The sequence below is a fragment of the Volvox carteri genome (genome assembly GCF_000143455.1).
Source record: "Volvox carteri f. nagariensis unplaced genomic scaffold VOLCAscaffold_100, whole genome shotgun sequence".
Classification (NCBI taxonomy): domain Eukaryota; kingdom Viridiplantae; phylum Chlorophyta; class Chlorophyceae; order Chlamydomonadales; family Volvocaceae; genus Volvox; species Volvox carteri.
Window position 1 is genome coordinate 96,532 of NW_003307643.1, and position 14,176 is coordinate 110,707.

At 62.0% G+C, this 14,176-nt stretch overlaps 1 protein-coding gene across 1 annotated transcript; it reads right to left on the reverse strand.

The window, feature by feature from the left end:
* Positions 1 to 9,070: 9,070 nt before the first annotated feature.
* Positions 9,071 to 13,718, reverse strand: VOLCADRAFT_99955 (uncharacterized protein; the record flags this gene model as incomplete). Its single annotated transcript, XM_002958625.1, has 4 exons — positions 9,071 to 10,244; positions 11,013 to 12,517; positions 13,062 to 13,153; positions 13,640 to 13,718. The coding sequence occupies 4 exons, from the start codon at positions 13,716 to 13,718 to the stop codon at positions 9,071 to 9,073; spliced, it is 2,850 nt and encodes a 949-aa protein (XP_002958671.1).
* Positions 13,719 to 14,176: the final 458 nt, after the last annotated feature.

A 14,176-nucleotide genomic window follows, 5' to 3' on the forward strand; every position in this document is an offset into this window, starting at 1 on the left:
CGCTGCGCCGCTGCCGCCAGTGGCGCTACTAGCTTGTCGTACATCCATAACAGTAACGGCGGCCAAGAAAGCCGCTGCAACGGCGCTGGCGGCGGCGGCGACGGCGCTGGCGGCGGCCTGCCGCGGCTCCTGACCGGGTCGCCGGGAAGATCCTCAAGATGCGGCAGCCGGCGGCCCCGCCGCCGCCGCCGCCGCCGGCAAGGCTCCGGAACCCTCCCCTGTCCCCCAGGACCCGAATGCGCTCCTTTGGAAGCCGGCCGGCGTCAAAGTTGCCGCCGATGCGAAGCGCCGGTGTACGAGACCCAACCCGCTACCGTGCGATAACGTAAGCGGAGTAGAACCAACATCGTCGCCGGCGGCGGCGGTGTCAGCGTTGGCGGCCTCCGCCGCGTCCGCTGGTGCCGTAGCAGCCGCCAGACGACCGAGCCGGCCTGTTGCCGACGGCTCCAGGTCCGCGTACGACTGTGTACGACGAGGCGTACAACCGCGGATGCCAGTAGACTCTGTGAAGTTTTCTGTCAGTAAGTCCTGCAAAAAAACGCCGAAGTATCGTACAAACTGTCATAACCACCACACTGCATATACGGCAAACACAACTAAGGCCGCGCTACATGAGCATGAAAGACGGAAGGATGAAAGACAGAACATATATCAGTTTTAGACTTCCTCTCCCACTTCCTCTTTCACCTCGGTCCTGAAGGTGACGAAAAGAAACTCTTCCCGTTGCCGCATATCCTGAACTCCCAATCCAAAACTCCCCTTTTGGCAAACAGGTTGGACACGTGTCGTGAAATACGACACGCCATGACACGCCAGGACGCGTTAAGGACAAAGCATAAAGCTTACGACGCGGTACGACGCGGTACGACGATATCATACACGTCATACACGTCGCGGTACGACAACACACCTGAGCAAGGCTGCCGGCGCGGCCAAAGGCGCCAAGTCCCTCGTGTCGTACAACGTCGCCGCCGCCGGCAGCGGCGTGACCTGATCTTCTTCCTTCACGGTCAGCGCCGCCGCCGATGCCGCCGCCGCCGCCGCCGCCGCCAGCGACGCGATAATGCGCCTGTTGGCTCGGGTAGGATTGACTTAGACCCATGGGTTGTACGGCACGGAGCAGCGCGGGCATTCCGCTGCCGCGGCCTTGTCTCCTCCCGGCGGCTTTCAGGCCTCCGCCGGCGGCGGCTGCCGCCGCCGCCACGTCGTACAAATCGACATCATCGTCTAGCAGATCCGCGAGCCCCGCGACCCATGGGCCGCCGCCGGTCGCAAGGAGTAGCCCGCAGCCGCCGGCTGCGCCACTTTCTCGGCCGCCGCCGCCGCCACCGCTTCCGCTGGCGACCGAGCCCCGCCGCGCTCGGTAGTACGCCGCCAGTGCGGCGGCACCGTTGCCATTAGCATCATCGTCGGCGTTGACATCGGAATTAAGTGCCGGAGCGGGACCGTCCGACTCAGCGGCATCACCTGCGTCGTCCGGATATGAATGTACGGCCATGAAGGAAAACATGTCTGTCTGACTCTGCCTACCTGTTCGTCGGTCTGTCTATCTGTCAGAGCCTGTATTCCCCTTTCTTAAACCACGAACCCACCGGGAGATAGCAGCAGCGCCTTCAGCATGGCGATACGCCGGTTGCGGACCGCCCGGGAGTGACTCGCCGCCAAGGCGCAGCGAGCCGCCGCCTGGCGAGCGCGCCGCGCCTCCTGCCGTAACGCCGCCACGTGCCGCTGCTGCGCCGCCGCCGCCACCGCCGCCACCCGCGCAAACACCCTAGAGTGCAGTACTCGAACGTACAGCCGCAGCAGCAACCACACCACCACGTCCGCCACCACGGGCGAGTCGGCGAGAGCAGTCCAGGGAAGCCACACGCCGGCGGCGCCGCCGCCGCCGCCAGCAGATGCGGCGGCGGTCCTGCCGGGTTGCAGCTGGCACAGGCCGACGAGACGGGGAAAGGTGCAGGCCGGGGCAGCCCCAGGGCTAGTGGAGCCCGCGGCGGCGGCGGCGGCGGCACCGCCGCCGCCGATGTCGGGGTGCGGTACGGCAAGGCTGCACGGTAGGGCCCAGGAAGCACCGAGCAGAAGCTCCCACGGCGCCTGTTAAACCACACACACAGCCAAAATAAGTGGAGAGAAATAAGAGATAGAGAGGGAGAGGGGTAAATGCAGATTTCAGTTGGGCCTTGTGGCGCCTTTTTCAATCGTCACACACACCCTTTTTCAGCGATCATGGCAATTCAACCCAACCACCCAACCACCCACTCGGCCGTCAGGCAGTTGCTTCTCATTCTTTTTTGGCATGTTTTAATAATTCCACACTCCTTCCACAGCCGCACAACAAAAGGCGGCCCAACGAAACCCTCTTACCACCATCCACACACCGACACACGTACACGAAAAAAAACACGGGGCGGGGGAGGAAAGAGGAAAACACACACACACGACGCGCCTCACCCACCGACCGCCTACCTGAAACACGCCCTCCAGCAGCAGTACCAGGAAGTTGAAGGCCACCAACCGGCCAAACAGTGCCCCACCCGCGCCCCCCGGTCTAGACAGCTCCTGCCGCCGCCGGAACAGCAGCAGGCAGTGCGCCAGGTACCCGGCACGCAACAGGTCGCGTTGGAACGCCGTAAGGCCCACGAGAGCCACTAGCAACACGTCAGCGGCGTGGCGGACCAGGAAGTACCGGCCCCAATCCAGAACGCCCCAATGAGGCTGAGCCCAGGATGCCACCGGCGAGAATAACCGTGTCGTACGACCGCCGTCACCGCCGCCGCCGTCACCGGCCGCCGCCGCCGCCGTCCGGTAAGCCGGCGAGCGGATGGCGAGCGGATGGCTTTTAATGACCGGGGTAAAGCAGCCCGGCTGTACTACGGCATCTTGGGCCTCGCTGCCGTTGCCGCTGCCGCTGCCGCTGCCAGGTCCTCCTGGTGCACGGATTTCGTACGACGTTGTCGCCGCTGACGCCGGCGCCACGACGGGCGGCAGTAGCGGCGCTTCCAAGTCGTTGTCGTCGCCGTACCGGGTGGCGGCGATGATACCCTCGTCAGGGGCGGCGGCGGCGGCGGCGGCGGCGGCAGGGACAACTGCCGACTCGGCAACCCAATCAGTGCGTCGCCACGGCCGCCGCCACAGGCCGCCGCGGCTACGGACCGCCTCTTGTCGAATGGGCGGGTGAGTGGACGATCTACCGCCGCCGCCGGCGACGGAGGCTCCGGTGACGGAGTCGTCGTCGTCGTCGTCGTCGTCGTCGTCGTCGGCGGCGGCGGCGGCCTGGTCCACGACGTCGCGGTGCCCCTGCCGCAGATGCGGGAGCTGCTTCCCCAGTTCGGTGTTTACCTGCGGGTCCGTCAGTCCGTCAGTCCGTCAGTCCGTCACGTCGGGTAAGCAGTGGGGGTTTCGGTGGCGGCAAAGGCCGTGGTGGTGGTGGTGGTGGTGGAGGTGGTGGAGGTGGTGGAGGTGGGAGCCCAGTCGGCGGCTTTACGACGCAAGTAGAGGTTGTACGACACAAACAGTTGCCATGTACGACATCAACTAAGGATGTACGACACAACTGACAGTTGTTGTGCAAACTCATATACAGGGATAGTGTTACTGCGCCATCCAACAACAATCCATCATCAAAAGGGGAATCCTAAAAGATTTCATCATTTAATCAGGCTTTCCGTTACCCCCACCAAAAAAAAGTGTACTTAGGGTAAATTTGTACGACCCAGTACAGCAAGGCAATTGCCGTACTCCCCATGCCGTACTCGCCTGCATCAGGCATGCCACCATCGCTGCGAACAGTGCCCACGGCACCAGCGGGCCCACACCCTGCAGCCCCAACCACGCCGCCAGAGCCGGGGGAAGGTGCGTGGTTTCGGAGGGCAGCGATGGGTACGGCGGTGGCCGGCCCAGCACCGGCAGCAACAGCCTGGGAAGACCCACCCAAGCGCCGTACTGGTACAGCAGTACGGCACCCAGCATGGGCAATATGACGTACCGCCGGAGCAGAGTATGGAGGGACGGCCTGCGAAGCGGGCCAAGGCGGATGGGGGGAAACGGGGGGGGGAAAAGAGCTGGTGACGGTAGAGGAGTTAGGGTTTTGGGTTTCGCTGTGGGATTTGCAGATGTGGATGTGGTGGTGCTCGTGCTGCTGGTAGCGGCAGTAGGGCGCATGGCGAGGCTCTCTGAAAACAAACGGTTTAGGAGCTGCCTGCGTGGAATTCGTACCAGCCAGACAGACACATCGGCAAATGGTTCCGGCGCAACGAGTCGTACGAACTCCCGAAACTCCCGCCGAAAGCAGAAATATATAGAGAGTATGGAGAGAGTCGTTCCCGAAGCTGACCCGCTTTTGCGGAAATATAGAGGACCCATCATCCGCCGAAATAGAGGACCATCCCACACGAAAAAACCACAACCAGCACCAACCTACTAACCAGCTAATCAACCAGGACCAACCAACCAAGGGAACTAAGCCACGAGTACCGCACACCTCGCTGCCATGCCCAGCCCGAGCGCCGCCAGCAGCGGCAGCGACATCACGCTGCAGCTCGTGAAGGCCGCCAGCAGCAGGGACAGCAAGGCCACCTCGCCGCCCCATTCCACCCAGGCGCCCTCCCATGCATCCATAACGCCCCGCGTCACCAGCTGTACGAACACAAGCACACGGCTAGCCATGTCAGCGGCGCCGTTGCCGCCCCCGCCGCCGCCGCCGCCGTAGTAGTGCTTCAGAGGCAGCGGCGCATTGGGTGTGCCGGGTCTTGCAGCGTCGTCGTACGACGGCAAGGCCGGCGTACTTGACGCCGGCGTACCTGCCGCCGCGGCGGTGGAGGATGCGGCCGCTGCTGGCCGTCGCGGCGATTCCATGTTGCCGCCGCTGCCGGCGGCAGCCGCTGCCGCTGCCGCCGCCGGCGTCTCCCGTTCTCCTTGCATCTGCTGGTCCGCGTCCTCCTCGCCTGCCTTGCCGTCTGCACCTCCGCTAGCGCCCACATCCCCCGTGGCGGGGGGAGCCACCAGCTGCTCGGCGGGGACGTCCATTGCCTAAACAGGACACAACACGAGAATGAGGTGATGCCGCACCATAGAGGAGATCGGCGAGTACGATTTACAAGTACGATTTATAAAAAAAGCAAAAGTACGACGGCTCCAAAAACAGATCCTGCCACACGATTCAGTGATGCAGTGAACAAAAAACACGTGGGATTTGGAACCAGAAAAGTTTTTCTTCTCCTCAATCGTCTGTGTTTCGCCGTACCTTTTCCCCCCCTCCCCGCCCTCGTCCGCCCCCTCAAAGAGAGAGGCCGGGTCGTGTGTGCCGCTACCAGTGTGTCAATGCGCAGCGTACGACAGTGCGACAGAATACAACGCGGCGTGACTTCAGGACATCGTACCTTCAAGACGTCGTACGCTCCGCGTCCAAGTCGTGACAAAACCTGTTTTCGTACGGCGGCATTATTTCATTATGAATGGATGGATGGATGATAGGTATGTAGATGGTAAATAGATAAATAAATAGATAGATAGATATGTGGTTACATAGATAGATACAGCGTTATGGGATATCTCTGTGTGTACTAGAAAAATAAAAAATATAGCCTAAGATAAATGGAAAATAAATAAATGTCATTCAGAAGGCAGTGTTGCCATAAGGCCCAACCTGGTTGGTTACAGAAGCCACCGGAGCCAGCACCCGCCGTACAGTTTGGAGCGGTACTCGGCGGCCCAGGGGCGGCCAGGTTGCCGCCGCCGCGGCGTCTGGCCTGCTCCCCGGCGGTGGCCAAAACAGGCAACACGGCTGACCAGGCGCCGCCGCTGCCGCCAGCTCCCGAGGCAACTTGGTGCGCCACCTGGCAGGTGACCACACCACCGGGCAAGTTACCAGGAGGCCGCAATTTATTTTGTTGGATTTAGAGTCCAAGCGTCGTAAAAAACGTCGTAAAAACCGTTGATCTCAAACGAATTGTTGGATTTAGGAAGGCGCAATCCGTAATGCGAGATCTGGTACCGTCGCTACAAGTCGGGGAGGTTCAGGAATGATCAGGAAAATATGTTTATTTATTGGCTCTGTGTTGCGGATTTAGACTGGAAGATATTTTATGAAATCGGAATTTGTTATAAAACTGGGATGTATGTATTATATTATTGGGATTTATTGGGATATATCCATCACCTCTTCCCCCGCATATCCCGGAAATCCCAATCACACCATCACAGGCTGGACCCCCGCGGTACCTGCGCGCCTTGCCACGTAACGCCAGCGCCGCCAGTGCGAGCAGACCCAAGCCCAAACGGAGACGCAGGCCCGGCGTTGGCGAGCACTCGCCGCCGCTGCCGCCGGCGCTGGCGGCCGCAGCGACCGCAGCAGCCGTGGCCCTAGACATCAGCCGACGCAGCGGCGCCGTCAACGCTGCTGCGGCGCTGGCCGGGCTTCCAATTGCCGACGCCTCTGTAGTGGGGTAAAGCAGTTCACGAAGGCGGTCCACCGCTGTTGGGTACGGCGGCGGTGACGACGGTAACGGTGGCGGCGGCAATGGTGACACTGAAGGTAGCCGTGACGGCCGCGGCGGCGGTGGCGAAAGTGACGGTGGCGGCGGCGACGGCGGTGGCGGCAATGCTGGCGGCCGCGGAGGCGGTGGCGAAGGTAATAGTGACGGCGGCGACGGCGGCGGCGGCGATGCTGGCGGCCGCGGCGGCGGTGGTGAAGATAATGGTGACGGCGGCGGCGGCGGCGGCGGCGATGCCGGCGGCCGCGGCAGCGGTGGCGAAGATAATGGTGACGGCGGCGCGGCGGCGGGGCGATGCCGGCGGCCGCGGCAGCGGTGGCGAAGATAATGGTGACGGCGGCGGCGGCGGCGATGCTGGCGGCCGCGGCGGCGGTGGTGAAGATAATGGTGACGCGGCGGCGGCGGCGGCGATGCCGGCGGCCGCGGCAGCGGTGGCGAAGATAATGGTGACGGTAGCGACGGCAGCGGCGGCGATGCTGACGGCCGCGGTGGCGATGACAAAGATGATGATGACGGTAGCGACGGCGGCGGCGGCGATGCTGACGGCCGCGGTGGCGGTGGTGAAGATGGCTGTGGCGGCGGCCACTGCGGCGGCGGCGATGCTAATGGGCGCGGCGCCGGTGGCGAAGGTGGCGGTGGCGGTGGCGGCGGCCACGGCGGCGATGCTGACGGCCACGGTGGCGGTGGCGAAGGTGGCGGTGGCGGCGGCGACTGCGGTGACGAAGGTGACGGTTGCGGTGACCACGGCGAGTGCGGTGAGGAAGGTAACGGTGACGGCTGGGGTGGCGTTGCCGAAGGCAACAATGATGGTGGCGGCGGCGGTGACAGCGTTGCCAAAGGTAGCGGTGGATTCCGCGGCGGCGGTGACGAGGACGGCTGCGATTGAGGCGACGGCGACGGCGGTGGCGGCGGCGGCGGCGGCACCCCGCTAGAGGCACCACACAGCGGCAGCCCCAGCCAGTCCAAAGCAGCGGCTGGGCTCCAGGGACGGTACCCCTCGCCGCCACCCGGCGGCTCCGAAACCGCCCTCACCCAGCCCGCCACCGGGGCCAGCTGCAAGCCGTACAGCGTCAACAGCGCCGCCGCCAGCAGCAGCGGCGCAAGCGTGAAGAACCCGACGGCGGTGTCGCGCCGCCGCGATGCCGCCGGCTGCCGTTCGGCGGCGGCGGCGGCGCGCCAGACAGCGGCCTGAGCGGCGGTGACGGCCGCCGCCATTAGGCCCAGCGATAAGGCCCCCGGCAACGTCATCGCGATGCCGAACAACAAAACTCCTGTCAGTAAGTCCACGTTAAGTATGATCCATCGTTTGGCAAACCAGGCGACGGAGGATTGCTTGGCTAGCCGCCGCCGCCGCCGTAGATAATCTGACGTGGACAACGCGGCGGCGGCGGCGGCGGGGATGGCAGCGGATGCGGGCAATGACGGCGCCGGCAGTCCAGTCGCCTCCACGGCCACGGCGGCGCACTCGTCGTCGCAGCGCTGCATCCACTTGCGTACGGCAGACGCAGCAAAGGCCCACCTGCACATGTACATACAGACGCACTTCAAAGAGGAGACGCTTGAAAATTTCGAAAATGTCACAACGGGCTAATGCCGTACACGCTGCCTCCGCACCTGTACAGCTGCATAACCAGCAGCAGACATGACGGCCGCGCCAGCGCCAAGATCAGCGCCACGTCAGACGCCGGCGGCGGCACCTCGCCGTACATCAGCGCCACCAGCCGCCACCACCATTCTGCGGCCCTTGCCGCGGCGGCTGCTGCCGCCGAACCCTCCTTGTCGCCGCCGCCACCCCCTCCCGGCGGCCATGGGCCGTACACAGCTAGCATCGCTGCGCCGTACGACATGCACAGGTCGAGTCCGCAGTACAGAGCGAGCACCGCCAACGCCAGCCAGCTGACTCGAGCCATCATCAACTCGCCACAGCGCCAGGGTACGATGGAAGGGCGCGGCGCCTGAGCTTGATCAGGCAACAGACCAGACCTACGAAAGAGATACACCGATCATTTTACCTAATATTACTTATCTACGATGACGATGACGAGGACGAGGACGAGGACGGAGTTAATAACAAACGAATTAAAAACCAGAAACATACGGCTTAACCTGTTAAGAATTTCTTTATTACTTAAAACATAACAAAGCACTACTACTAAAAACAAAACATCACGTCCAACCCGGGATCGGAGGGAATTTATAAAGCGTCAGGACTGAGATAAGACAAGACAACACGAGGGGTCAACATGCAAAAAACAAAAATCGTACCAGGTGACGGTTATACGATTCGTACACATACGATGGCTGGTGTGGCCCAGGTAAATGATGTACGACAGAACGTATTTTCAACCACGCACGCAGCACGTACTTGTACGACACAAAAAACATGTGGCCCTCGCAACCACGTGGGGGGAAACCCCTTAAGAACCCTTCTCCTCTAAATCCCCCTCCCCCCCGAGCTGGTCAGTGAATATATTCCTGATGCAGTATTTGTTTTCCCCTAGACTATATTTGCCTATCGTCTGTGCTTCGTCGTACACCCGCCCCCTGCTCCCCCCCTGGAGCTCCCACTCCGCTCCCGGCTATGCGATATACCTCCGTCGTTGTCGAAGCAGTAGTAGCCCCACGTAATGGCCGCGGCGAGGCGGGCCCAGCAGCAGCGGCACGCCCAGCACCATGTAGCCCAATCCCAGAAGCCCTATCCGTACATCGTACAGGACGAGCACGTACAACAGTACGGCGAGCAGTAGGTATCCTGCTGACGATGTTAAATCTGCTAGTGTGGATCCCAGGGCTAGAAGCCAGTGCTGGACTACAGCCGCCCTACCCGCCGGATTCTGCTGCTGCTGCGGCGGCGGCGGCGGCGGCGATGGCTGTAGCTGCTGTGAGCTCTCGGCTGCCGCTGGCGGTTTGCCGTTGGCGGCGCCAACGACCTTCAGGAACTTGCCCGCCACCGCATGCACCGTCGCCAGTACTAGCGTGGCCAGTAAAGGCAAACAATCTGCCGTACGGCACGGTGCCCACAGGCCCACCAGCCGAAGTGTAGTGACCCACGGGTCAGGTTGTAGGAAGCCCAGACCCGGGAGCTGCCCGCACATAGCCGCGTACAATGCCAGCAGGTGCAAGGACGCGTACAGGCGCAGCATAGAATGCGCCGGCGGCGTCGCCGGAAATGGGTACGACAACGCATAACTCACGCCGCCGCTGGTCCCACTGCCACCGTTGCCGCCGCCGCCAACGGCGACATCGCCTGCGACGTCGTCGTCGCTGCTGGAAGCGGCACGATGGGGGACACGGCCATGTACGACGCCCTCTCTCTGTCGGACCTCCGGCATGATTGCGCCGACCCTTGGGTCAGGAATTAGCCGTACGGCCGTAGAGCCGCAGTATAACAGTACGGCCAGCAAGTACACTCCATGCAGGAGATCTAGCTTGTACGACCCGATCAGGATCCAGCTCACAGGTACGAGCACATGGAGGATGTGGTACAGTGCCAGTACGAACGTAAGGCCCAGAGAGGTGTTCGCGACGCTGTCATGGCGGCCCCCAGCTCCGCCGCCGACGCTGCAGCTGCTACTGCTGACGACGATGTTGCCAGCGTCCCGCCCCCGGCCTGCGCTAGCATTAGCGCTAGCACCGCCGCCGCCGCCAGATTCACTGTTGCTCGTCCTGCCTGCCGTACTACTTCGCGAAAGTCCGGCCATGGCCACGATTGCAAACGCATGTCCCAAGAGAGGCAATACGACAGGTGGCGGACTGACGTACATGAAGAGCCCCAGCGAGTGCAGTACGGGCGGTAGCAGATGAGGGTACGACGCCGATAGGCACGTGACGACGTACACTGCCGTATTCCATACCAGCAGGAGCAGCGTCAATACCGGGCTGGCGCGCCGTAGCACCTTCCGACCGCACCTAATATGTCATATAAAACAAACAAACAAAGAAAAGATTTATCATTCAAAGCAGGACAATAAATAAGATAAATACTGTCACATTAAGGGCAGCACCGAAACCAAAGAAAGCGACGAGATAAGTAATTTCAAAAGGGCAAGAAGGGAATATGCGCACGCACGCTTTTCCCAACGCAGGCATATTAACTGCACTCCGCTTCCGAGAGGCAGTTTTTGCAGGCGTGGGTGAAGTACGATGTGCCGTACTTCCCGTACACTCGGTCCGCATGCTCCACAACGTCCGCGGCGCTCTTCAACGCAACGCTGGGCTCCATATTGCCGCCGCCGCCGCCGCCGCCGCCGCCGCCGCTCGGACAATCCTTCGGTTGGCATTCCGTGCCCCTTCCTTCCCTCCCCTTCGCCCCCCTCCCTCCATGACTTAGGCCTAAACCCCTAAACCCCCAAACACCTACACATAAAACAGTTTGGGTGGGAGGGAGGGTGGGAGGGGGGCTCCTCCCCTCCCTCCCACCCTCCCTCCCACCCTTCCATTCTATCCGTCTGCCGTACCTCCCCGTACCTCCCCTCTGGCTCCGGAACCACATAACCACCATACACGCCAACTACTCCTCACCTTCCCGGTACCAGCAGCGCCCACATGCCCACCGCCAGCAGCACCCAGCCCAACACGGACACCTCCACCATGCTAAGACCCGCCAGCGCCACGGCGGCCATACCGGGGTGGCGGCTCAGCCCCTCCACCGCCTCAATCGACCACGCCGCCGCGCGAGCGAGTACCGCAGGGCCGCCGCCGCAGCCGCCGCCGTGGTGTTGGTGTTGGTGCTGCTGCTGGTGGTGAGTCGGCTGCTGCCATGCCGCCCTGGTCTGATGCTGCTGCTGCTGCTGCGGCGGCGGCGGCTGGTGATGATCTCGCAGGCTTGGGTCCTGTCCCTGATGACGGCTGGCTTGGATCTGTGGCTGTAGCTGTAGCTGTAGCTGTAGCTGTAGCCCTCCGCGGTCGCTGATACCGCGGTGATGCAGCTCCGCGGGGTGGGAGGGGGGTAAAGACGAACCACTGGCGAGCACTGGGGGATGTGAAGGGGGGATGGCGCCATCCCCAGGTGCCACGGTGGAAGGACCTTCCGCTGCTGCGGGGCTTAAGGGGCGGAAAGAGCCACTGGCGGCGGTTGCGGCTAAGGGGCTGCGGAGGGGGGAGCTGGCGGCGCCAGCTGGTGACGCACTGGCAGCGAGCGGAAGGGCCTCGGGGGCCGGGGGTGACGGGGGCAGCAGCGGCTCCCGAAGAGCAGTGTCGACGCGGCCGTGCCGTACAGTCGTACCTACCGTGAGGTTTCTGGAACTAGAGGACGGCGGCCATCCGGATGAGGCCAGTGACACGCGAGTCGCATGTCGAAGCCGACGGCGCCGCCAAGCCTCCCCCGCCGCGCCGGCGGCGAATCCCAGCGCCGCGTACAGCGCCGTCAGCGTTCCGGCGTGCAGCGCCATCAGGACAATGTCGTCCACGTCTTGTGTTGCCGCTGCGCCGTACAGGCGGTATAGTCCTAGAGCCCGGCCACCGCTGGCCACCATGGGGTGCCAGGCGTCGGGGGGTTGTAGCTGCCAGCCGTACAACGCCGCCAGCGCGACGCCGCAGTACAGTTGTAACAAGCGCAACAGCGGTGCGTGTGTGGCGAGAGGAAGGCTCAGCCGTAACGCCCAAGCAGCTATGCCGTACGATGCTAGCAGGAGCCATGGCAGATTGAACACCGCCGGCCACAGCAATGCTGCGAGAACCACGAGCAGACCCGCGGCGGAGGCGGCGGCGCCGCCGCTGCCAGCTGACCAAGCGCTATTGGGAGGACAAGCGGAGCGAGTCGCCGTCGTACGGTGCTCCAGGATAGCCTTACAGACTTCAGACGTGCTGCCGCCGCCGCCGCCACCCACTGTGCCGCCGCCGCCCCCGCCGGCCCCGCCGCCGCCGCCGCCACCCACTGTGCCGCCGCCGGCCCCGCCGGCCCCGCCGCCGCCACCCACTGTGCCGCCGCCGGCCCCCCTGCCACTGCCGCCGCCACAGCAAGCTGTGTGAGCATCCTGCGCCTCCGCCAGCGCCGTAAGTGCGCAAAGCAGCGGCGGCGAGAGGACCTGGCGGCGTCGGCCATTCCGTATCCAGAATTAGAGTTATATGGGTTATATACACGAGAAGGCGGTTAGTTGGTGGTTAGACGTTATTTCCCTTTCTTTGCCTCCACACCACATGAGACAACTTAAATGGCAACCGCACAAGGCTGGACTGCCGAGCCCTGCTGTCGGGAATTTCAATGAGCGTTTTGATGGCGGTAGTAGGTTGTTGATAGGTGTCATGTAAACCTAAATAGCCGTACGCATATTTGTAATTAAAATATCCGTGATGTCGTACTTCACGAGATATATGCCAACAAAAAAAGTTTTTCTGTTAACAGCAAGTCTGCTGCCGGCAAGTCACCGAAATCGAGCTTCTAATACAGATTACTCCTCAGCGTCGTCGTACCGCTAGCAGCTCCCAGGCGCTGCACTGTGACAGGTTTCGGAGCCCCAGTACTGCCCACAGCGTTGAGCCTGGTCCGATGCCGTTGTACGGCAGCAGAGGCAGCAGCAGCTGTAGCAGAAGCACGGCACAGGCCGCGGCGGCGGCGCAGGACCAAAGCACCAGGTTGGTGCGTGCAGCGGCTCGTGCGGGCGCGAGGGAGGAGCGCGTGGCCAACGCGCCCCAGGCAAGGAAGAGCGCCAGGAAGAGTGCACCTGTTTCCCCGGGTAATGTTCACAATGTGGCAAAACACACACGCTTGTTTGTGACGCGTCATGGACGGATGTCCAAAGCGTGGTAGTGCGTTGCGCGATGTGAAGTTATCAGACGAGAAATGCACCCGAGGGATGTTATTTAGTCGTTAGCCAAGGAGGAGTTCGTTTCTTAAAATCACCCTCTAGTGTTGCTCCGCGGTCTCTTATGTGATGTGACGCAAAGTACCCAACACTGCCCGACGGCTGTGTTGAACTGAAAACGCGAGAGGCATTTGCGCATAGTTTAGTTTAGGACTAAGGGAGTGATTTTCATGTAAGCCCTGAAAGAGCGCCTGAGTTGTCGATACTGGGCCCGAGCTGCGGCGTGGGGGTTTATTACGGGCGGGTGAAATCATGGAGGGGTTTGGTGGGCGAAACACCAAGGTGCGCCGCCACGCAGGACGGCACTCCTGCAGGCAGCACATCGTCGGTCCAAATACTTCTCACCTGCGGGGCTGAGGCTGCTGTAGGCCTCGGCCGCGAGGGCGGCGGCTGCCAGAAGTGCGCGGCCTGTGTATCTCCTCATTGCGATGGGTTAGAGAATGCCCTAGGCTGAAGACCCTGCATGCCTTGGCCACCCAAACTGAAAGCGATCGATCTTTCAAAACAATGACTCTGTGCTACATCTGCCTCCCTGCGCCCGCAAGGGGGCTGTCAGCTTTTTTTGGCGATGGTGTTCAGCTCCGAAAGACCATAATCGCAGCGATGACTACTAATGGCTATTGTAAGGAAACGTTGCAATAAGCTTAATTTCAAATTTGTGAGGAGAGGTAGCAAGATGCTAGTGCAACAAGCCGACCACTCTTTGCGTTTGTTCATCTACGGTGTGCCATGAGCAGTAGATGTGCTCGCTCGTCCATGAGAAAATTATTGCAAAGAGTATAGATATTTCCCAGGCTAATCGTTTAACCCTTGTGACTTGCCTTGATTACAGGTCGCGCCAAACACGACGCTAGGACTTTATCGTTTAACCCAAAATTCGCA